General features: G+C 42.5%; 1 protein-coding gene across 5 annotated transcripts; it reads left to right on the top strand.

Moving 5' to 3' along the window:
* Positions 1-878: 878 nt before the first annotated feature.
* Positions 879-22,977, top strand: Nol11 (nucleolar protein 11). 5 transcript variants are annotated; one of them, XM_036198000.1, is made up of 18 exons: positions 879-1,064; positions 2,859-2,972; positions 3,084-3,140; positions 6,430-6,578; positions 8,103-8,160; positions 8,972-9,116; positions 9,830-10,018; positions 10,962-11,038; positions 12,263-12,386; positions 12,712-12,797; positions 14,407-14,481; positions 15,082-15,263; positions 17,879-18,004; positions 18,195-18,386; positions 19,547-19,625; positions 20,136-20,228; positions 22,236-22,343; positions 22,785-22,977. In XM_036198000.1, exons 1-18 carry the CDS (start codon positions 924-926, stop codon positions 22,899-22,901), a joined length of 2,112 nt encoding a protein of 703 aa, XP_036053893.1. In that variant the 5' UTR covers positions 879-923; the 3' UTR covers positions 22,902-22,977. The 5 variants fall into 5 exon arrangements, with proteins under 5 accessions (XP_036053893.1, XP_036053890.1, XP_036053891.1 ...); XM_036197997.1 differs by having other exon boundaries at positions 18,135-18,386; XM_036197998.1 differs by having other exon boundaries at positions 9,827-10,018.
* Positions 22,978-24,349: the final 1,372 nt, after the last annotated feature.

Here is a 24,349-nt window from a genome sequence, read left to right as displayed (position 1 = left end):
GCCCCATCCCCAGAGTTACACAAGCAGCAAACTGACCCGCCTAGCTGCCTGTGATTCTTCACCCATGCTGAGGTGAAAGGAAGCCTGGCCAGTTAGCACAGAGCACTTCCGATTTCACTTTCTGATAGCATCTCCCAGTAGCCCAGACTGGCCTCCAACCTGTTGGTTATTCGGCCTCAGCTTCCCAAGGGCTGGGCATACCCTGCTAGATTTCATTTTGTTTTGTTTTGTTAAGACAGTCTCTCTATGTAGCTATGGCTGTCCTGGAATTCTACGTAGACTAAGCTGACCTCAAATTTACAGTGATTACCCCCTGCCTCAGCCTCCGTAGTTCTGGGATCAAAGCCATGTGCCACCACACCTGGCTAGATTTCTTTCTTTCCTTCCTTCCTTCCTTCCTTTCTTTCTTTCTTATTATTGTTTTTTGTTTTTTTTTTAATCAAAGGAGTTGGAAATTCTGATAATCGCGAAGAAACTTCCCTACTGCTTCCAAAATAACAGGGTCGTCTGCAAGTTAAATATTTTCCCCTCTGGCATGTTGTGGTAGGACTTCCTAGAAACTTAGCATATTTTAAAAATCTGTTAATTGATAATATCTGGCCACTTTCTAAACTCATCCTTCAGCTTCCATTGGCTGACCGGCAAACGGGAAGGCAGGGAAGCAGAGGCAAAGATTTCCGACTTGTGTAGCCGATCCGGGACTCCGGGAGGCTTGGCCTTGAGGGCGGAGCTTTCGCACGAGGTCCAGGCTCCACCCACCGGGCCGCGTTCGGCTGCTCCCTTTCCGCCCGCCAGGGGTCGCCGTTCGGCTCGAGCTGGTTTTTCCCCTTTGGCGAAAACCCACCCCTTTTGCGTCTTTTGCTCTCGCGAGAGGAAGCGCAAAGCCTGCTGGGAGGGATGCGCCGGCTGTGGGCCAGCCCAAAATGGCAGCTCTGGTGGAAGAATTCACGTTGTCTACTGGAGTCTTGGGTGCCGGGCCTGGAGGATTCCTAGGTGTAGAGCAGAGTGACAAAGCAGACCAGTTCCTAGTGACGGACAGCAGCAGGACTGTCGTCCTCTACAAGGTGAGAGTGGCGGGAGCGACCGGCTGTCGGAAGCCGGGAGCGGGAGGCTCGAATTCCTCACAGCTTGGGAAGGAAAGCCGGGGGCCGGCCTGGCAGAGCCCGGCGGTCGCCCCGGTGGGAGGCCGCCTGAGGTTCAGAAGCTGTTTGCCTGTGAGCACTGGCATATTTCCGAGTGACAGGCGACAGTGTCTCGGTGCACGTGGGACACGCTGGGAGCCTGGGTCTCCTAATCTCCTCGAGCCTTGCCAAAGAGAATTGTCACCCTGCGGCGTGCTTGCCGAAGGGTGAGCAGAGATTGAGCGTCCCAGGATGACACTGACAGGTTGAAACTGTGTGTTTTTCTCTTCATCCTCCGCTCTTTGGTTTTTTTCGGGGGGAGGAGGGTGACGAGACAGAGATTTCTTGGTGTCCTGGAAAGATTGGGCAATTCTGTTTTCACACTATGAAAACCGGATTTGAGAGCTGAAAAGTGGCAATCTCGCCCGCTTTGCAGCCTAATTCCTGGCTCAGCACACTGTTAACCTTGCTTATAGTAATCCTCTAGAAAGTAGGTTTTTATCTGGCATTTTAAACAGTTTCTTGTGTCATTAAAAAGTTACTCATCTGCTGACAGGCTGCCAACAATCCCCATACTGTTTAGACTTCCCTGAAACTCTTCTGTCTTTAGACTGTCCACTGATTTGGCAGCTTCTGCATAGGAATACAGTAGTTGATGGGAGTTGGATGCACTGGACCCACTTACACCAACCTAACTGTCCTTGCCTCTGTTCCACATGTAATCAACTCATTTTTAAGTTATCATTATTTATAAACAATGTCTTGAATTAATTTGCTTACTTTTAGTTAAGAGTTTTGGGGATGTTTGTTTTATTTTTGAGACCTGTCTGGCTTTGAATTTACAATCCTGCCTCAGCCTCCCCAGGCTATAAGTGTAAGCCACCACACCTAATTAGAATGTTTAATGGGGTGTGTGTGTGTGTGTGTGTGTGTGTGTGTGTGTGTGTTTAAAAAAATCACATTTATCATCATAGCCATTTTTAAGTGTACATACAATGAAGTGGTCAGTACGTTTACATTGGTGTACAGCCATCATCACTATCCATCTCCAGAACTCTTCACCTTATAAAACTGAAAATCTGTCCTTATGAAGTAATGGTTCCGAGCGTTGATGAGATGGCTCAGCTGGTAAAGGTACTTGGCACAAGTCTAATGACCTGCGTTCAATTCTCCAGATCTGCATGGCGTAAGGAAAAGAAGTGACTCCTGGAAGCAGTTCTCTAGCCTCTGTACTCTATATGTGTGTGCACACACATAAATACATAAATGTACTTAAAAATAATCACTCTGTACTCTGGAACATGAGGCAAGAGAATCTGAAGTTTGAGGCCAGCCTGGAGGACACAGAAAGACCATCTCCAATAAATAAGAAATAATAACTAGCCAGGCAGCAATGGCGCACACCTGTAATCCCAGCACTCGGGAGGCAGAGCCAGGTGGATCTCTGTGAGTTTGAGGCCAGCCTGGTCTACAGAGCAAGATCCAGGACAGGCACCAAAACTACACAGAGAAACCCTGTCTCATAAAACAAACAAACAAACAAACAAACAAAAAAAGAAATGGTAACTATTCCTCCCAGCCCCTGGTAACCGGCATTCCCTGTCAGTCTTCATTATTTTAATTTAGGTACTTCATAAATTAGAAATCATGTTCAGTGCTGCCATTTAATGGCTTTTCTTGTTTGTTAAATCTCTAATGTCTGGAGCTGAAGTGTTGAATTTTGTATTCTTTTGCCAGGTTTCTGATCAGAAACCCTTGGGCAGCTGGTCGGTGAAACAAGGTCAAACTATAACTTGTCCAGCTGTGTGCAACTTTCAGACTGGAGAGTACATTGTGGTACATGACCATAAGGTAAAGTTAAGAATACATTAATATGTGTAACATACGATAGGTTTCGTGTATTTGTCCATTGCATGTAAATAAGCTATAGAGTACACTAATTAGCGTGTATTTTGATTTAAGGTTTTGAGAATATGGAATCATGAAGACGTAAACCTGGATAAAGTATTTAAAGCTACGGTAAGGCTTTGGCTTTTCTGACATTTAATTGTTGGTGAAATGGAATAACTCGTAATCTCACAGTTGTTATTTATTTATTGCCTGTGGGCAAAGGAGCCTATGGTTGCAGTCAGTTTTCCCCTCCAGCTGTTTTCTTATAGCTCACAACAACTATCAAGTTAGAAAATGCAGGTTTATTGTCCCATAAAGGCTGATGATTTAAATAGTTCTTGGGGCTAGAGAAATGGCTCTTGCAGAGGACTGGAGTTCAGTTCCCAGCACCCACACGATGGCTCACAGCCACCTGTAACTGCCTCCAGAGAATCTTGATGCCTCTGGAGTCTTCTGCATGCACATGGTACACACATACACAGAAACATTTTAAAAAATAATGAGTGGGTAGTTAGTGGATTTCTTGTAAGATAAGTTTACTTTCTGTGACTTTGTTTAAAACAGAATAGACCCGCCAGGCCATGGTAGTGCACGCCTTTAATCCCAGCATGCCGGAGGCAGAGGCAGGTGGATCTCTGTGAGTTTGAGGCCAGCTTGAGCTACAGAGTGAGTTCCAGGAAAGGTGCACAGAGAAACCCTGTCTCAAAAAAACAAAACAAGGCTGGAGAGATGGCTCAGAGGTTAAGAGCACCAGCTGCTCTTCCAGAGGTCCTGAGTTCAATTCCTGCCACCTACATGGTGGCTCACAACCATCTGTAATGAGATCTGGCACCCTTTTCTGTATACATAATAAATAAATAAATCTTTTAAAAAAAAGAAAGAAAGAATAGACCCCACAAAGTTTCTATATTCATTGTAAGAGCTATTAAGATCTCAAGCAAGGTTAATCTCAAAAGTTCCAGTTCTAGCCAGGCATGATGATGCTTTTTTTTTTTTTTCTTTTTAATGAGCATTGGTATTTTGCCTACATGTATGCCTGTGTGAGGGTGCCAGATCTCTTGGAACTGGAGTTACAGACAATTGTGAGCTACCACGTGGGTGCTCGAAATTGAACCTGGGTCCAAGAAGGCTAGCCAGTACTCTTAACCATTGAGCCATCTTTCCTGCCCCCACATACTTTTTTTTTTTTTTTTTTTTTTTTTTTTTTGAGGCAGGGTTTCTCTGTGAAGTTTTGATTTCTGTCCTAGAACTCACTCTGTAGCCCAGGCTGGCCTCAAACTCAAAGAGATCTACCTGGCTCTGCCTCCTCCAAATCCACCCAGCTCCTCACATACTTTTTTTAAAAATGATTTATTTGTATTTTATGTGCATTGGTGTTTTTCCTGTGTGTATGTCTGTGTGAGAGCATCAAATCCTCTGTAACTGGAGTTACAGACAGTTGTGAACTGCCTTGTGGATGCTAGTTCAACCTTGGTCCTCTGGAAGAATAGCAAGTGCTCTTAACCTCCGAGTCATCTTTCCAGCCCCTGTTGTATACATTTTTTTTTTTCTGGTTTTTTGAGACAGGGTTTCTCTTTGTAGCTTTGTGCCTTTCCTGGAACTCACTTGGTAGCCCAGGCTGACCTCAAACTCACAGAGATCTTCCTGGCTCTGCCTCCTGGGATTAAAGGCATGCACCACCACCACCCAGCTGTATACTTTTTTTTTTTTTTTTTAAGATTTATTTATTTATTATGTATACAGAAGAGAGTGCCAGATCTCACTAAAGATGGTTGTGAGCCACAATGTAGGTGCTAGGAATTGAACTCAGGATCTCAGGAAGAGCAGTCAGTGCTCTTAACCTCTGAGCCATCTCTCCAGCCCCCTGTTGTATACTTTTAATCCCAGCACCCAGGAGGCAGAGACAAGCAGTTCTCTGTGAGTTTGAGGTCATCCTGATCTACATAGGAAGTTTTGGGCCAGCCAAAGCTATGTAGTGACACCCTGTTTCAACAAAAAACAAATTTCTAGTTCTAAATGTCTAACTCTATAATTGATGCATCTGGGGCTGGAGTTATTGGACTCCAGATAGATGTCCTGAGTTCAATTCCCAGCACTCACATGGCAGTTCACAACTGTCTGTAACACCACCGCCAGGGCTTCTGACACCCTCACACACACATATATGCAGGCAAAACACCAATGCACACAAAATAAAAATAAATTATATATATAATTGGTAAGTTTTAGATCCCCAAATGAGACTAATTCAAATCCAGTACAGTTGTTGGCTAGACTCTTAAAACTTCTGTGTTGTCTCGTAACGATCTGGAGAAGTTAGCTGTCTCTCTCTTACCCTTTGTTAGGCTTGGCTTGGCTTACCTGTCATCTCACCAGATGACTTTGTTTTGTTTTTAATTTTTTAAGACAGGGTTTCTCTGTGTAGCTTTGCGCCTTTCCTGGAACTCACAGAGATCCGCCTGCCTCTGCCTCCCAAGTGGATTAAAGGCGTGCGCCACCACTGCCCAGCTTGTTTTGTTTTTTCACTACATGTGGGGCTGGGGATTAACTCGGTGGTAGAATGCTTGCCTAGCTTGTTCAAGGCCCTAGGTTCAATTTGCAGTATAAAGGAAGGGACAGACACAGGGGTGGTAGGCTATTAAAAATAATAAATAAATCTGGGGGGTGGTGGCACAAGCATTTAATCCCAGCTCTCGGGAGGCAGTTAGAGCTCTGTGAGTTTGAGGCCTGCCTGGTTGGTTAGTCTATCTTGCCTGTCTCTCTCTCTCTCTCTCTCTCTCTCTCTCTCTGAGTCTTAACTGTGTAACCCAACCTGTCCTATAACTTGATATGTAGACCGGGCTGACCTTGAATTCACAGAGATCCACCTGCCTCTGTTCAAGTGCTGGGACTAAAGCTGTGCACTGCTGTGCTCACCATAAATAAGTCTCTTAAGAACATGAAGGGTAGTGGGGCTGGAGAGATGGCTTAGAGGTTAAGAGCAACCACATGGTGGCTCACAGCCATTTGTAATGAGATCTGGTGCCCTCTTCAGGCGTGCAGTGCAGGCAGAACACTGTATACAAAATAAATAAATCTTTTTTAAAAAAAAAGGTGAGGAGTAGGCCAGGTAGTGGTGGCGCACGCCTTTAATCCCAGCACTGGGGGAGGGGGAGCAGAGCCAGGCGAATCTCTGTGAGTTCGAGGCCAGCCTGGTCTGCAGAGTGGGATCCAGGACAGGCACTAAAGCTAGCTACACAGAGAAACCCTGTCTCAACAAAACCAAGTTTAAAAAAAAAAAAAAGGTGAGGGTGGGTGATAGCCATGTTGTAGTGTCATGTGATGTCACTGGGAGGCTAAAGCAGAGCCATGAGTGCAAGGCCAGCCCAGGTAACAAACATAACTAGACACCTGAGCACTTGGAACATTTTTTTTCCAGCTGTCAGCTGAGGTCCACAGGGTCCACTCAGTACAGAGGACAGAACCACTGGTGCTGTTCCGAAGAGGGGCTGCTCGTGGGTTAGAGGCCTTGCTTACAGAGCCTCAGCAGAACATTGAAGCTGTCATCCCTGATGAGGAAGTGATCAGGTAAGTGCCAATACTTGTAATATGGATTTTTACCAGTAGAAAATGTACTCTGCATTACTTTACTACATTCTTTACTGTGTTTAAGGTGGTTTTGCTTAGAAACATAAAGGCTGTGGTGTAACTTAGTGGTATATTCGGTGGTATAGCCCTGCCTAGCATGTCTGGAGCCTAGCATTAGTCCCTGGAATCCTAAGACAAAACTATCCTAATTAAGTCCTACTTACTGCTGGTTATGGTACTAGGGAGACAGGCAGTTAGAGCTCTGAGTTTGAGGCCAGGCTGGTTCTAGGCCAGCAGGGACTACATAGTGAGACCCTGTCTTTAAAAACAAAACAAAGCGGGGCTGGAGAGATGGCTCAGAGGTTCAGAGCAGTGACTGCTCTTCAGAGGTCCTGAGTTCAATTACCAGCACCCAGTGGTGGCTCACACCCATCTTTAATGAGATTTGGTACCCTCTTCTGATATGCAGACAGAACATTGTATACATAATAAGTAAATCTAAAAAAAGAAAGAAAAAAAAAGGCAAAAAACGGGCTGGAGAGATGGCTCATCAGTTAAGAGCACTGTCTGCTCTTCGAGAGGTCCTGAGTTCAGTTCCCAGCAACCACATGGTGGCTCAACCATCCATAATTTGATCCCGTACCCTCTTCTGGCCTGTAAGCATACATGCACACAGAATACTATATACACAATAAATAAATAAATAGTTTAAAAAAAAAAAAAAAGCAAAAACAACGTTTAGGAGACATTAAGCAAAATCTCCAAGAGCCTGTGAGATTGTAGAGTATGAGGAAACAACCATAATCCTGGTCAGATGTCAGACCTGGAGAGTCAGCTGGATGGAATGGATATACCGAAAGTACAAAGCCTTTGCTTCTATCATATTGCCCAGAGGCAATGGTGATGCTTCAAGGCTTTCCTGGGCTCTGGAATAATGCTGGGTAAATAGCTCATTCACGTGGTCAGACAGCCCTTGACTTCCCATTTCTCCCGTGCTCATCACTTCATCACATTCCCTGTTCATTTGACATGGTAGAAACTCAGTTCCTAACAGCAGACTTGTGCTGAGCAAGTGAGCAGGTGGACAGCTTGTTCTTAGACAACGCATGCATTCCTCTAAGGTGTGAGCAGCTATTCAAGGAGTGAGTGGCCTTTGGGCTCTGGTCAGCACTTTGCCCCAAGCTGGCAATGCTGCCCTTGTCATGGGTCATTTAGCTTCCCTGTGGCTCATTCTCTGTTGCTTGTAGAAGGCAGGTAAGATTCTACTGTTATCCTAAGAACACTAGTCCCCAAAGTAATTCTGAAAGGACTGCAGACACCTCTCTCCTGCAGCCTCAGCTTTCATTATTGTCTGGGAAGTTTAACAACCTGTGCTGTCTCCAGAGATGTGTTTGACAGGTGGCACTGTAGCTACTGAAGTAGGGGTTCTCTCGTGCTGGCTCCAAAATAACATCATAGTTATGTAATTTTAATTGATAAATAACATTTCTCAACTGATTTTGTGTTTTCTAATCTTTTTTAAAGGTGGTCAGAATTTTTCATGGTATTTAAGCAACCTGTTTTAATTTTTATTACTGAAAAAGTAAGTGACATCTTCAATTTCTGGTCTTTCTGACATTTTAGAGTCACCTGTGTTATTTTTTAAAACTAAAATATAATTTTACTATCTCTTTTATAAGGTTATTTCTTTTGTGACCCCTAAAGTACTAGTTATAACTATTTCTATGCCTAAATTAAACCAACATTTTTTATCAGATTAATTCATTTTATTTTATTTTTTTAAAGATTTATTTATTATGTATACAATGTTCTGTCTGCACATATCCCCGCAGGCCAGAAGAGGGCACCAGATCTCATTACAGATGGTTGGGAGCCACCATGTGGGTGCTGGGAATTGAACTCAGGACCTTTGGAAGAGCAAGCAGCGCTCTTAACCTCGGAGCCATCTCTCCAGCCCCCTCATTTTATTTTTATGGTGTAAAAACCCCGTGTGAAGCTGGGTGGTGGTGGTGCATGCCTGTAATCCCAGCACTGGGAAGAATGAGGCAAGAGGATGAAGAGTTTGAGGTCAGCTTGGGCTACATGTGAGACACTCTCAGAAGACAAGAGTTGGGGGATGTAGCTCAGTGGCACAGCTCTTGCTTACCAAGCATAACATCTCTGCAGTCCTCAATCGCCTGGAACTCACTGTGTAGACCAGGCTAGCCTGGAACACATTGCATTTTTTTTTTGCCTTTGCCTCCCAAGTGCTGGGATCACAGGTATGTGCCACCACACCCAGCCTGGGCAAGCAGCTTTTACGTATTTATTGAAGTAATTAGATTAGAGCAATTACTAGTTTTAACACTTAACTATAGTTAGTTAAACTGGGGATATTTACATTTTTCTTGCAGCACGGGAATTACTTTGCTTATGTACGATTGTGCAAATCACACAGCTTCAGCAAATACACACTCTTACTTGGAAAAGAAGAAAAATCTGTTAAACCAAATTTTACTGCACGTGTGGATGGTAAATTCATCTCCCTTGTGTCGTTAAGTAAGTTTTCTTTAATAACAGAAGTGGTAAATGGAAGGCTGTTAGAGGGTTGTGTACACTACACTTAGGCTTCCTGCAGTTTCTTCCTCAGCCATTTCATATGATTTTTTTTGTGAAGTTTACCATAAACAACAAATAATAAAATACCTATAAAAAGAAGAGTCACATGTAGCTAAGGATGGTTCTTCTGATCTTCCTGATGAACTTTTCATCCTCCTGCCTCTGCCTTCCAGGTGTTGGGATTACAGAGGTGTGTACAACCATGCCTGGTTTTATGTGGTGCCGGGGATTGAACCTGAGGCATGTGCATAGTAGACAAACACTTACCCACTGAGTTGTACCCCCAGTGTGTTTCCCCCTACACTCACACACATTTCTTTTGCATTATTTAGTGTGTGTTCTTGTGTGCATGTCCCTTGGCTATCATTTTGAGGTCACAGAACAACTTGAAGTTAGTTTTCTCCTCTGTGATGTGGGCTCCAGTGATCATAATCAAGTTGTTGGGTTTGGTGCCAAGTGCCTTTGCCTTGCAAACCAATTTATTGACTCTATTTATAAAATTTGTTGGGGAAAGCACGGAGTGATAATGATTGTTCAAAGTTCTAATTGGTTTATTTATGGATTTGTAGTCTTATAACAGCCTAAACATTTAACTACAGCAGATACAAACTTCCTTTTATCATTACTAAACAACAAATTCTTGCTCCCAGCAGGCTCCGATGGGTGTATATATGAAACCTTGATACCATTATATTCAAGTGACACTGAAAAAAGTCAGAGGTTAGTTAGAGCATTGATGCTCAAGGCAGTTGTGTCTGCTGGTGCTCAAAATGATACTGCGATCACCATCCTGGATCAAGACCACATAGCAGTCCTGGGACCTCCACTTCCAACTTCTAAGGGTAACTGAAATCACCTAAGAATCAAACTTAGCTTTTAGCCTTCAGTCTCCATCATCTCTCTTTGTCTTCAGCAGACTCTCACTATGTAGCCAGGCTGGCCTTGATCTCAAGATCCTCCTACCCCAGCTTCCCAAGCACTGGGATCACAGGTGTGTGTCACCATGCCCAGTGCCATCTTTAAATTCATGAATTCCCATCTTTTATGTCTCTCTAATTTCTACTAGCAGTATTTTGTAGTTTATACTGTACCTTCTTCAGTCATTCTTTCCTTGGTTAAATTATTCTTTTAGATGCTAATATAAATGTTGTTTCCTTTTCAGAGTTTTCCTTTCTAGGCTGTAGAAACACAACTGGTTCTCTGTTATTCTTTTTTTGGGGGTTGGGGTGGGGTTCGAGATAGGGTTTCTCTGTAGCTTTGGAGCCTGTCCTGGACTAGCTCTGTAGACCAGGCTGGCCTCGAACTCAGAGATCCACCTGGCTCTGCCTCCCAAGTGCTGGGATTAAAGGCATGCGCTACCACCGCCCGGCTCTCTGTTACTCTTATCCCTGCAGCTTTGCTAAGCTTTATTTATTAGTGCCTGTGTGTGTGCCTGTATGCATGTCTTGGCTTTGGCTTTTAGTCTCAAGGTAATACTGACTTAATGGAGGGTGGGGACATATTTCTTCTCTATTCTAAGAGAGTTTAGTGCTGATTTATAATTGGTAGAATTCAGTGGTGAGGTCATCTGGTCCTAGGCGTTTCTTTCTATTTTGACCTTCTCTAGGGCTTTTCCATTCTACTTCCTACCTACCCTGAGCCTCACTTGTCTGAATTCCTGTGGCAGTCACTCATTTTTAAACATAAAGCAAACTTGCGTATTTACCTCTGCCTCCATCCTTCACGCCAGGATATCATGTGTTTCTGTTTAGGTCTGTTTCTGAACTTTTGTAACTTATATTGTAGAATGTCTCTCCATATGGAACATAAAGTTTCAAACATTACAGACATCAAAAGAGCTGCCACAAGGAACCAGTGGGCAAGTAAGTTTTTTGTTTGTTTTTGTGTGTGTGATTTTTTTTGTTTGTTTGGTTGGTTGGTTTTTTTGGTTGGTTGGTTGGTGAGCTGGTTCATTTTTGCTGTCATGTTCAGATTTAAGTTTGGGTTCTTGCTTTCTACTGCCTTAGCTTCCTGAGTACTGGAATTACAGATGTGTGCCGTCATGTTGCTAGTTACTTGGATAAAGAAAACTAGAATTCCTTTTTGATTTTTCAAGACAGGGTTTCCTTTGTAGACCAGGCTAGCCTCCAACTCAGAGAGATCTGCCTGCCTTTGCCTCTCAAGTGCTGGAATTAAAGGTGTGCACCACTATCACCTGGCTTACAAATTATTTTTTTACTGAAGAGATTACATTTGGTTGGTGTTTTGTTTCTATATACTTATGACTTTCATTTGTCTTGCAGGGTTTTTTGGTTTTGTTTTGTTTTGTTTTTGCTTTTTTGAGACAAGATTTCTCTGTGTAGCCGTGGCTGTCCTAGAACTCTCTCTGTAGACCAGGAGGGCCTTGAACCCAGAGATCCCCTGCTTCTGCCTCCAAAGTGCTGGGATTAAAAGGATGTACCACCACTAATTAGGAGTTTCAAAGCACTGAATCATAGCTAATTTTAGGTTAGAGGAGAACAGTTAGTTTTTAGCTTTTTTTTTTTTTTAATGTAATACTTAAGGTATTACTATTCCTAATAAATTAGTCTTTAAATAGTAATTGTTACCATGAGACTAGATAAAGAATTAAAATATTGTAGGACAGTGGTGGTGTTCTTTTAATCCCAACACTCAGGAGACAGAAACAGATAGATCTCTCTGAGAAGTCAGCCTGTTGTGTCAATCAGTGGCTGAATGGGTGAAGACAGTATGCTGTATTACAGTATAATGTATTACATTATGGAACTTGGTTCATAAAGAAAGATGGAATGTCATTTATAGGAAAAGTATATGGAAATTTTTAATTTTTAAAAATCCTAATTTTCTCTCGTTGCTGAATCTAGACTTAAGTGTGTGTAAGAGTGGAGCAGGGAGGGTGGAAAGAAGAGACTGAGCAGCAGGAGGGAGGGAAGTGAACTAGGGTCAAGGGTGAGTGACTTATAGTGAAGGTGAAAATACAATGAAGTCCATCGCTTGGTACAGTGAATCATGCTAATAAAATAAGTTACAAGTTTTTGTAGAGTCAGATCTCAGAAAAAACATATGCTTTTTAAACTTTTTTCCAGCTCTGGTATCATGGGGAAATATTATTTATGCTACATGGAAAATGTCTAACTGTGATTCCATACAAATGTGAAGTGTCATCTCTGGCAGGCGCTCTGGGAAAGCTCAAACATACTCAAGAGTCAGGTTGGAACCACTCTTTTTTTTTTTTTTTATCAACACAGATAATTTTATTAGTTCCAGTTTCTTTTTCTTTTCTTTGGGTTCATCTATATAGGGTTCCTATGTGTATCCTTGGCTGCCCTGGAACTCACTCTGTAGACCAGCCAGGCCTCGAACTCAGAGATCCACATGCTAATACCTCCTGAGTGCTGGGATTAAACGCGTGCACCATCAGCACCTGGCTGAAACCTCTCTTAAATTGTGTATAAGTGGCTTTCTTTTGTTGTTGTTCTTTAATTTGATGGTGTTAGGTCAGAAGAGTTCAGTAATTTATGTTTTTTTTCCATAGGCACTCATCCTATGCCCCATTTCGTAAACTGGGAAACGTGTTCAGGATATGAACTTGGATCCTACAGTGCAGAGCAGTCAAAAACTGTAAGTTCAGTAGCTGAATGAGCAATGTCATTGGGAATGTTTTTAAAAAAAAAAAAAAAAAAAAAAAACAGGAAAAGAGTCGGGTGACTATGATGCATGCCTTTAATCCCAGCACTCAGGAGGCAGAGCCAGGCAGATCTCTGTGAGTTTAAGGCCAGCCTGGTCTGGTCTACAGAACGATATCCAGGACAAGCACCAAAACTACCCAGAGAAACCATGTCTTGGAGGGTGGGGGGGACAGGAAACGTTCATATCTGTGTACCTCTTACAGCTTGTTCTTAGTAACAGGGCTTCAACATTGTAGGCTTAAAGTCTTTATCTAAAGTGATACTTGTAAATTTAGCTGTTAATTGGTTTTCAGTGGGGGGTTGTTTTTGTTTTTCAAAACAGGGTTTCTCTGTGTAGTCCTGGCTGTCCTAGAACTCACTTTGTAGACTAGGCTGGCCTTGAACTCCACCTGCCTCTGCCTCCCAAGTGCTGGGATTAATAGCATGCACCACCACTACCCAGCTAGTTTTAAAATATGTATTTATTTTATGTTTATGTGCCAAAGTATATATGTACTCTATATACATGCAGGAGTCAGCTGAGGATGAGGAGAGAGTCAGATCCCCTAGACCTAGAGTTATAAGTGATTTTGAACTGCCATATGGGTGCTGGGAACCAAACTCAGGTCCTCTGCAAGTTCAGTGAATGTTGTCAATGGTTATATTGAGCTCTCTCTCCAGCTCCAGTATGTGTTAATATTTAAGGATGTGTATGCTAATAAACTAAGTCCCAGATAGGAAAATAGGCCAGTTTGCGATTAGCAGTAACACCCTCCTGAGTATAGAGGTTTTAAGTGTTAAAAAATAAATAAATAGAGAAAGAGAGAAAGAAAGCCAAAACCAAAGCTGGGTATGGTGGCTCATGCCTCTAATTTCAGCACTTAGGAGGCCCAGGAGGTAGGATTGGAAGTTTGAGGATAGTTTGAGCTACATAGTGAGTTCCAGGCCAGCCTAGGTTAAAAAAAAAAGTCTTAACTACATTTCATTTCAAAATTGTAATGAAAGCATTTTATTTATAATTAAAGCTTGTTTTATGGGTTTGTTTTGTTTTGTTTTGTTGTTTCCTGAGATAGGGTTTCTCTCTGTAGCTTTGGAGGCTGTCCTGGAACTCGCTTTGTAGACCAGGCTGGCCTTGAACTCACAGAGATCCACTTGCCTCTGCCTCCCGGGTGCTGGGATTACAGGTTTGCACCACCACCACCCAGCTTAAAGCTTGTTTTGTTTTTTTTTTTTTTAAGTATGTGATTGGGGTTAAAGTAGTTAAGAATGCTTGCAGCTCTTGTAGAGGACCCAAGTTTGGGTCCCAGCACTCAGAAGGTAGAGACAGATAGATCTCTTTGGTTTTGAGGCAAGCCTGGTTTACAGAGTAAGTTTCAGGACTACATAGAGAGACTTGTGTCAAAAAATTAAAACTGACTAAATTTTTTGCAATAAAACCTTAATATATGTATTTTTAACTATATGATCATATCAAGTATGCTGATCTGTTTTATAGTCCTCTAAATGTCTTATGTGTCTTTTGCATTGTTCTGAAAGCCTAAAATAGATTTATTTACTTACAGCCACGGAGAAAAAAAATTGAAACAAGTTTACAGCCGGAAGTTCCAGGATCCAAACAACTTTTATCAATAATTAAGGTAAATTTAAAATCAGGCTGGTAAGATAGCATATTGGTAAAGGCACTTATTTCACAGGCCTGGTGACCAAGTTTGATGCTTGGGACCCATACAAAGGTAGATTGAAAGAACCTCATTCATAGATTTATTTTATGTATATGAATGTATACCACCTGAGTGCCTGGGCAGTTAAGCTACCATGTAGTTGGTGGGAATTGAACCCAGCTCCTCTGCAAGAGCAACAAGTGCTCTTAACTGCTAAGCCATCTCTCCAGCCCCCATTCTACAATGTTAGCTATGGGTAACATTTATATTGTATATTACCTTCATCAGAATTGGTGCAAAACTTTACCTTCTTTGATTCTTTGACTCTGTTATCTGAAGAAATTAGTGATCTGGTGCAGTCTCAGAGTATATGGGTTATGATCCCTTGGAGTTTTTCTCCTCTGCAATTTTGTGTGTGTGTGTGTGTGGTGGAATTTAAGTCACCTTGCTTCAATGGGTTGCATGGATGTTCCTGGTTTGAGAAAATGTTATACTGGGAAGGTTTTTTTTTTTTTTTCAGTTCAGAGTGACATTTCTTAATATACTAAACCAAATTCTTTAATTTTGCCCTTTCAGAAAGATTCAGAAAAACACATTGAAGTGGAACTACGTAAATTTTTGGCTAAGTCAACACCTGACTTTCATACTGTAATTGGAGATCTAGTTGCAGGGCTTCTGGGAAGATGTAAAGCAGAGCCGTCATTTTATCCCCGGAACTGTCTGATGCAGCTCATCCAAACCCACGTGCTTTCCTACAGGTATGTGTGTGTCTCACACTTCATGTTTAGCATTCTTTTCACCTTGTTTTTTGTACTTGTGATTTTTCTGTTTAGAGTGGTTTTCTGTTAAGAGTGAGGTGGCTCAGTGGGTAGACTGTGAGGACTGCAGTTTGGCCCCCAAAACCCACATCAAAGTATGCTGGGGTGCTGGGCGGTGGTGGCACACGCCTGTAATCCCAGCACTCGGGAGGCAGAGGCAGGTGGATCTCTGAGTTCGAGGCCAGCCAGGTCTACAGAGTGAGTAAAGCTACAGAGAAACCCTGTATGGCAGCCCACCTCAATCCCAGTGCATGAGAGGTGCAGATAGGGCTAGTCAAAACTTCTGTCTCTAGGTTCAGTGGAGACCCTGCCTGTTACAGGGTGAAGAGCAATGGCAGAAGCCACTCACATTACTTTAGGGCCTCCATAGACACAAGCATACGCATACATGGACACTCACTCATGAGTGAGCATTTATGAATTCACACCACATGCACATCTGGGTGTGGTGGTCTAAGGTCTTAGCTGCCCTTAGTTTCCTGTTGCTGTGATGAAACAGACTGCACCACATAGACTTGACTTCCACAGCTTCACACGGTGGTTTGTGGATCCTCTTTAGAGGGACTCCAATCCTGCCACACAGTGCCTGGCCTCGATTTTTTTATCTTTACCCTCAAAACTATTACTACATAATAATGCTGCTGACTTCTGCTGTAAGCACAGGATGTAGCTTGGCCCACAGCTATATCAGCTTCTTTGTGCTGGCTCTAGGGCAACAGTTTGCTAGGCAGTAGACTTCCTTTAAGTGAACCTATATGTATTCACTAGATAGAAGCCTCTGAGGGCTGGGGTTTTGCCCTTGTGACAGCTTCCCTATTGTCCAGTGCAGCACAAAAAGTTTCTAGTTAGGGGTATTGATCTCTTAAAGAGTTACAGGTTGTTTCTCAGTAGCAAACTAAATGAGAGCTTTTGAAATTTCCTCTATGAAACAAACTAGTCTGTTATTGCTCAGTTCAACTTCATGTATAGTCTCAGGGCATGGACAGTGAAGCCAAGTTGTTGGTCAGAATTCACACAAACGGCCCAGAGCCCTCTCCTAGACCAGTCTCTTGGTCACTGTCTGCGTTTCTCTCAGCATTGCTGTTTTTAGGGTCCCGCCCAAATGGCCTCCCGAGCTTTCCTTTTAGCATTAACTGCTTTTTGAACCCCAAATACCAGACTTGTACATTGTGGCCTCAAAATTTTCCAGCAGCCTGTGAACCACATAAGTTACCATAGCAGCTTGTAGTTAGTGTTCTCTCTGGGTTTAGTTGATACTTTTTTTTTTTTTAAGTAGTTTAGGAAAGAACAGTTTTTTGTCTAAATGGCTATTTTTGTTAAGAGGAAGATAAACTATATAGAATGTCTTCAATGCCCATCCTCCTCTCTGAAGTAAATCAGTATTGTCAGGAGCAGACATGTCTCACTGTCTAGAAAGTCTAAATTTTTAAAAAACATTTTAAATGTCATATTTTGTAGGTCTTTGAAGTACTTGAAGATTACCTATCTATTTGAAATATATTTATGTATACCTAGAAAACTTAACATGACTATAAGCTTGAGTATCATAGAAGACTAATTGTTTTATTATAATTTAAATAAACATAATACCTTAAACAAGAGTAAAAATATACATACAGTATAACAAAATTAAATTTGTATTAATAAACAAAAATCCGGGGTTGGGGATTTAGCTCAGTGGTAGAGCGCTTGCCTAGCAAGCACAAGGCCCTGGGTTCAATCCTCAGCTCTTTAAAAAAAAAAAAAAATTCATAGCAATGTAAAACATTTTAAACAAGTTGTTCTTTAAAAGTAGGTTTAATAATCTACCCTTTTATCCTGTTCTGTATGTTAAATGTGTTGCTCTGATTGGTTAATAAATAAAACACTGATACATTAGCCAGACAGAAAGTATAGGTGGGACAAACAAAAAATTCTGGGAAGTGAAAGGCTAAAGAAAAAAACACTGCCAGCCACCGCCACGACAAGCAAAATATAAGGTACTGGTGAGCCACAAGCCACGTGACAAAATATAGATTAATAAAAATAAATTAAGATTTAAAAAAGTAAATAACAAAAAGCCTGCCACGGCCATACAGTTTATAAATAACATAAGTGTCTAAATGATTATTTTTATAAATAAACTATGAAACTACAGGAGCTTGACGGGAGATTAAAAAAAAACTCCAACTACAGCAGCTGGAAAAACTAGGAGAGTGGTGATTGATAGTGCATGCCTGTAAGTGAGACACTGGTATGTCAAGGCAGGGAGGTTATGGTTTGAGGCCAGCCTCTTCTTGAAAAGGGCCTGAGTTTATTTTCCTAGCATCCAGTGCCCTCTTCTGACTTCCATAGACAACAGCCACACAGGTGGTACACAGACTTACATGTAGGCAAAACACTCATAGTTTGTGTTGTTTGGAGGGGAGGGAGTGTTTTGGTTAGTTGTTGGTTGGTTTTGATTTTCAAGACAGGGTTTCTCTGTGTAGCCGCTGGCTGTCCTAGAACTCTTGTTTTAATTTTTTTATTAGTGATTTTTTTAAAGATCATAGTAATTGTCTTATTTTTTGTCTCAGCTTATGCCCTGGCTTGATGGAGATTGCCCTAGAACACACAGATGTGCAGATGTTACAGCTATGTCTGCAGCAGTTCCCAGACATTCCTGAGTCAACCACCTGTGCTTGCTTAAAACTTTTCTTGAGGTAAGTTAGGACCTGTGCTCTCATTCCCTTGACATCATTTAAATCTGTGACTTATTTGAGTACTTAGAAAATGAACTTTCAGGGGTTGAAATGGTGAGAATTAACCTCTTGCTTTCAATTAACATCGTAGCATTGGTGATGACTGTCTTCGGGACATTAATATCAATATGGAGTCAGTTTTTGATTATAGTGATACCATACACAATGAGAAAAAGGAAATGCAAGAGCCAGCTGAGATTGTTCAAAATGGTTGCAGTCCCGAAGACAGTAGCTGCAGTAAAGATGATCAGCAGTTAAGTAAAAAGCCCAAAGGTGAAGCAAAAGAGACCCTCTCTTTCCCTGTGACCTCATGTCCTGTGGCACCAAAGCGAGCGGCTCTGCTGTATCCTTCCAGATGGTTCTGCTGCACTGTGTCCTTAGGGATATAGTTATATGCCACACAGTAACTGAGGCCTGATCGATTTTCCCCAGTTTTTCAGTGTCTGCTTGCAATGGATTATATTAGATACTGCTTTCATCTAATTTATAAAACCTGTTCTCTCTCTCTCTCCCCCACACCCAATTTTCTCCCCCTTCCCCTACGTGTGTGTGCATGTGCGTGTGCGTGTGCGTGTGCTGGGGTGGATTACTCCTGTGGTCTTATGAATACTCATCAAAAACGCTACCTTCCCTAGCCATTGATGTCTGTTTTCTTTGGGGGTTCTTTTGTCATTTGGTTTCATTTAATTTTGTTTTGAGTTGTGGCTCATGTAGCCTTGGCATCCTCCTGTGTCTAGAGTGCCAAGATTGCCACCATGTCTTTCTTGGCCTGTTTTCTTTTTCTTTTCTTTTTTCTTCCTTTTCCTCTGTTTTCATAATTAAGAAGCTATAATACTAGGAGCTAGAGATGGCTCAGTGGTTAAGAGCACTGGCTGCTCTTCCAGAGGACCCGGGTTCAATTCCCAGCATCCACATAGCACCTCACAACTGTAACTCCAGTTCCAGGGGATCCAGCAACCTTCACACAGACACACATGCAGGCAGAACACCTGTACATAAAAATGTCATTAAAAAAAGGAGCTATTCTAGACCTCACACCTGTAATCCCAACACTTGGGAAACTGAAGCAGAAGGACTGCTGAGAGTTCAAAGCCAGCTTGGGCTAGAGTAAGATTCTATATCCACAAAAAAAGTGGGAGGGGGGGGGGCTGCCAGGCAGTGATGGTGCACGCCTTTGATCTCAGCACTCGGGAGGCAGAGACATGCAGATATCTGTGAGTTTGAGGCTAGCCTGGGCTACATAGGAGTTCCAGGACAGCCAGGATTTTACACAAAGAAAACTTGTCTTGAAACTATACACCCCGCCCCCCAAAAAAGGAAGAAAAGGAGCAGCAGAAGCCATAGTAGTGTATGAGCTCCCTCAGTTTTTAAAAAGTATGTTTACAAATGACTGGTGTCCCTGTCTCTGGTGGTTAGACCTGCTATAAACCAGGAAGGGAAGGACTCGTGCTTACAGTAGCGCAGCCTTTCCTTTATTGAAGATTTTCCTTTAGTCCTGAGTAGAAATGCAGTTCTCCATTCAGCATATAGTGAGACCTTCCTCCTGCCGCACCTGAAGGACATCCCTGCAAAGCACATCACGGTAAGTGTTCTGCACACCCTGTGCATTTGATTTCTGGTCTGAGTTGTCCTCTTAATTCTGAGCAACTGGTAGGCTGTTCGAACACTGTGGGATACTTTCATATGCATAAGAGAGAAGCCCCACACATGGTGAAAATTGCTCAGGAAACCAGGGTGATTTGGGGGTGAGAGACCTTGGTATGTTCCTTTTGCCATGCTGGAAACCAGGTTAAACCATCGTAGATTGTCACTGAAGAGACACTTAAAAGAACTGGAAAAAAAAAAAAGAAAAAATTTCTCTTTTCTCACCTGTTGTTTACTGACCTGAGCTCATTCCTGTGCTAACTCGAGAGCTGCTTAGTGGTGACAGGGACTCCGTTTTACTCATTCTGTCTTCAGATCCTTGTCACATTTGTTTGATATATCACTTAATTGAGCAGCGTGGCAAATTTGTTTTGTTATCTTCTGGGCTTCTCTGTGGAGAACGGTTTTCCCCGGGTGGTAAGCTGTGCTCCTGTTCTCCCTCCCGCAGCTGTTTCTCCAGTATCTGCAGTTCCTCTATCTCAAGTGCAGTGGCAGTGCTGCCATGACGCTTCCTGGAGTAAGCCCTCCGACCCTGAGCCAGGTGAGACTGCTTTCGCCACTGTACAGAAACCTTGCCTGCAGTGTCAGCCTTTAGTGCCATTCCTGATTTGTCTCTGTCAACCAAGACGGGCAGACACTACCTCCCCGCCTCGTGCACAGTGCTGGATTGGAGAGGGCTTCTCTGTGCAATAGATGGATTTCTAGATTCATAATTCCAGATTACAGAATCCCAAATCATCTTTGTAGGGGAAGTTTCGACAGCACCAAAAAGGTTTCAGAAGTAAACGTTGAGACCAGGTGTGGTGGCATGTGCCTTTAATCCTAATACTCAAAAGTCAGGGGCAGGTGAGTCTCTGTGAGGTCAAAACTCGTCTGATCTACATAATGAGTTCTCATAGTGAGACCTTGCCTCAACAAACAAGAAAAAAAAAGTAAACTTTGCACCTCTGCTCCTCCAGCCCCTCTTAGAGATAACCAACATTAAAAATTTCTCTTGTGGAGCCCGGCATGGTGCACACACCTTGATCCCAACACTTGGGAGGCAGAGGCAGGCAGCTCTGTGAGTTCAAGGCCACTCTGCTCTGCAGAGTGAGCTCCAGCAGAGCCAGGACTTTACAGAGAAACCCTATCTTAAAAAAAACAACAAACAAAAAACTCAGAAAAGTTTCTTTTGTGTCTTTTACATATCTTCGATTTTTGTCTTTCTGACACATGACCTTTAGTGTGTGTGACATTCTCTAAGTTGTTCTTTGTCTCAGTACTGTGTTGCAGACATGTTCTGACCTGGTACATCCATCTTTTCTCATCCCCTCCTGATAATGTTGCTTCCAAGTTTTGCAACATAAATAGTCTTGAGTGCTAATCCTCACGTGGATATCCTGTGGGTTTATTCCCACAAGAGGAACACTGAGGGAAAGGGCATGTGTTTTCAGTTTTCAGAATGCCAGATTACCTTTCCAAAGAGTTGTGATGGGGGCTGCCCCTAAAGTCGGGGACTTAGTTCCCACGCTCTGCCCATACCTGCTGTTAATGTCAAACTTCTCAGTCTTGCTAATCAGGTAGGAACAGTGTTGCCATGGGTAGATAGCCTTTGGCAATAGAGGGTGCAATAGTTTGTCTTGCTTTATTCCTTTTTGTGAGTTATTTACTCAGGTTCTTTATCCATCTTTCTGTTGTATTTCCTGTTTGGAGGAGAGGCATTTATAAACAGATCTTTGTGTATTGAGTTAATTTATCATTTGTCTTGTTACTGTTTTAGTGGTGTTTTCTTATTTATTATTGTTTGACAGTTTCATGTGTTATGTATGCAGTGACTTCAGTCTTTTTCTCCGTTACTTCTCTCCCCCTCTTCTTTTTTGTTATTGTTGTTGTTTTGTTTTGTTTTTCAAGACAGGGTTTCTCTGTGTAGCTTTGCGCCTTTCCTGGAACTCACTTCTAGCTAAGGCTGGCCTCAAACTCACAGAGATCCACCTGGCTCTGCCTCCCAAGTGCTGGAATTAAAGGCGTGGGCCCGGCACTCCCCCTCTTCTTATGAAGCCCTTTATTCCTGAGACATGCCCTTCATATGACTTCACGTCTGTGTGTGCGACCCACTGAGTCTGACGAGGGCTCCTTTGTGAGCGTGGATGGAGGGCATCTGCTGGATCAGGGGCTGCTTCCCAGTGGCTGTATCACCGGATAAATAGACCCCTCACCAACAACCCAGAATTGCCTGTAGTCAGTCCCTCAGGGAGGGTGGGGCCTCATGTGCCTTCCTCATTTGTCGGTATAATTTTTGAAGACAAATTTTAATTTTTACACTCTAAGATACACTGGACTCACCAATGGTGGCACACTCCTTTAATCCCAGCACTTGGGAGGCAGAGGCCTTCAGATCTCTTGAGTTTAAGGACAGACTGGTCTACAGAGTGAGTTCTAGGACAGCCAAGGCTACAGAGAAACCCTGTCTCAAAAAACAAAAAAACAAAAACAAAAAACTTGTTTTTCTTCTGTTGGAGACCATACTGGGCTTGAATTAATGGATTAATCTTTTTGTATTTATCTCCAGATTATGGATTGGATATGCCTACTTCTAGATGCTAATTTTACTGTTGTCTTAATGATTCCAGAAGCAAAAAGACTCATTCTTAATCTTTACAAATTTGTGAAATCTCAGGTTTGTGGCTATTTAATTCTTTTAGGCTAGTTATTTTATTCTGGGTTGGGTGATGTGTTTGGGTGGGTGCATGTATGCCAAAGCATTAATGTGTCCATCACAGAACACTGCTTTAGAGAGTGGTTCTCTCCTCCCACCCCACAGATCCAAGGGGGTAGTGGCTTGTCTCAAGAAATACCTTGGTTGTTTTTAAAAAAAAAAAACAAAAAAAAAAAAACCAAGTAACTAATTGAACATAAGTATAATCCATACACTTTATCCTTAAAGTTTGGTTATGAAGAGATGGAATCAGCTCATGGTAGAGGGAACAATACATAGTTAAGGCCATTGATGCATTCTAGTCCAAAAGCAAAAATGATCCTGGAAAAGCCATTGCTAGTGATGGAAGGTGTGTTGTATGTAGAGTTACGGTAAAGTTACTCTGGGTCTCTTCCTCCTCAGATTTCTGTCTATTCGGAGCTCAACAAGATCGAAGTAAGTTTTCGGGAGTTGCAGAAGTTGAATCAGGACAAGAGCAGTAGAGGGCTGTACTCCATTGAAGTGCTGGAGCTCTTCTGAAAGCCGGAGGTTCCTTCATGGACTTTATGGAGTTCTTGCTCTCTTTCTCTTTTTTTATTTTTTATTTGTTTTTTTGTTGTTGTTTTTTTTTTTTGTTTTTTGTTTTTTGTTTTGAGACAGTGTCTCACTATGTAGCCTTGTCCTGGAACTGAATGTGTAGACCAGGCTGGCCTCAAACTCACAGAGATCCGCCTGCCTCTACTTCCCAGAGTGCTAGGATTAAAGGCGTGGCCACCACACCCAGCTTGATGGAGTTCTTTTTTTGAATCCACCTGTTCATCCAGGGAAGAAAGTTTTGTTTGCATATATCTGTTGGTGTCTGAAGAGAGTACCTGGACCATCACATCACTGCTCCTCCGTGTGCTGCAGGGTTCACACAAACTAGCTCTAGGTTCCAGACATCCCTGGAAGGAGGTTACGGAAGTTTTTTTAATATGGGATTGAGCTGATTTTAAGTGAACTTATTTGTGTATTGATAAAAGTCTAATTTCTTATCATACATTTTGAAAAAATGGTTTTTCTTTTAATAAAAGAAACAAACCATCTCAAGAGTCAACCCAGAAGGAGTGTATTTCTTAGTCAGAATCTGTTCTAGCTCATCTGTCTCTGCGGCCCTGGGGACTGGACCACACGGAGCACTCAGGACTCCCAGCCAGCATGGTGCCTGCTGCCTCCTGCCATTTCTCCACCTTTCCCCTATCGCTACTCCTCCTTCCTGCTCAGGGTTGAGAAAGTCCTTCTCCCGGTGTGGTGTCTCAGACGAGCTGTGTGACAAGGATAACAGTTAAAAATTGGTTTAAATTATACATTTTTTTAAAAAGATTTATTTATTATGTATACAGTGTTCTGCCTGCATGTGTCCCTGCAGGCCAGAAGAGGGCACCAGATCTCATTACAGATGGTTGTGAGCCACCATGTGGTTGCTGGGAATTGAACTCAGGACCTCTGGAAGAGTAGCCAGTGCTCTTAACCCCTGAGCCATCTCTCCAGCCCCAAACTATACAATCTTTTGTAGTTAGAGTTTTCCTGCCTGGCCCAGTCAGGACAAATCTCTCTTACCCGCCAGTCCCACAGTCTCTCAGACTCAACCAAGAAAGCACACAGAAACTTACATTGTTTACAAACTGTATGGCCGTGGCATGCTGCTTGTTATCTACCTTTCCTATCTTAAATTAACCCATTTCTGTTAGTCTATACTTTGCCACATGGCTTGTGGCTTACCAGTGTCTTTACATGTTGCTTCTCCTGGCGGCAGCTGGCAGTGTCTCTCCCCAGTCTTCTACTTCCCAGAATTCTCTTCTCTCTTGTCCCGCCTATACTTCCTGCCTGGCCACTGGCCAATCAGAACTTTATTTACACAGAGCGATATCCACAGCACTCTTTTTCCTAAATAATGAAATTGTCTCTCCTAAAAAATAAAAATTAAAAAAATAAAAATAAATTAAAAA

Source organism: Onychomys torridus, chromosome 8, assembly GCF_903995425.1.
Source record: "Onychomys torridus chromosome 8, mOncTor1.1, whole genome shotgun sequence".
NCBI classification, from domain to species: Eukaryota; Metazoa; Chordata; class Mammalia; order Rodentia; family Cricetidae; genus Onychomys; species Onychomys torridus.
Note: the sequence above shows the minus strand (reverse complement) of the source record. Positions and strands in the feature narration are given on the sequence as shown.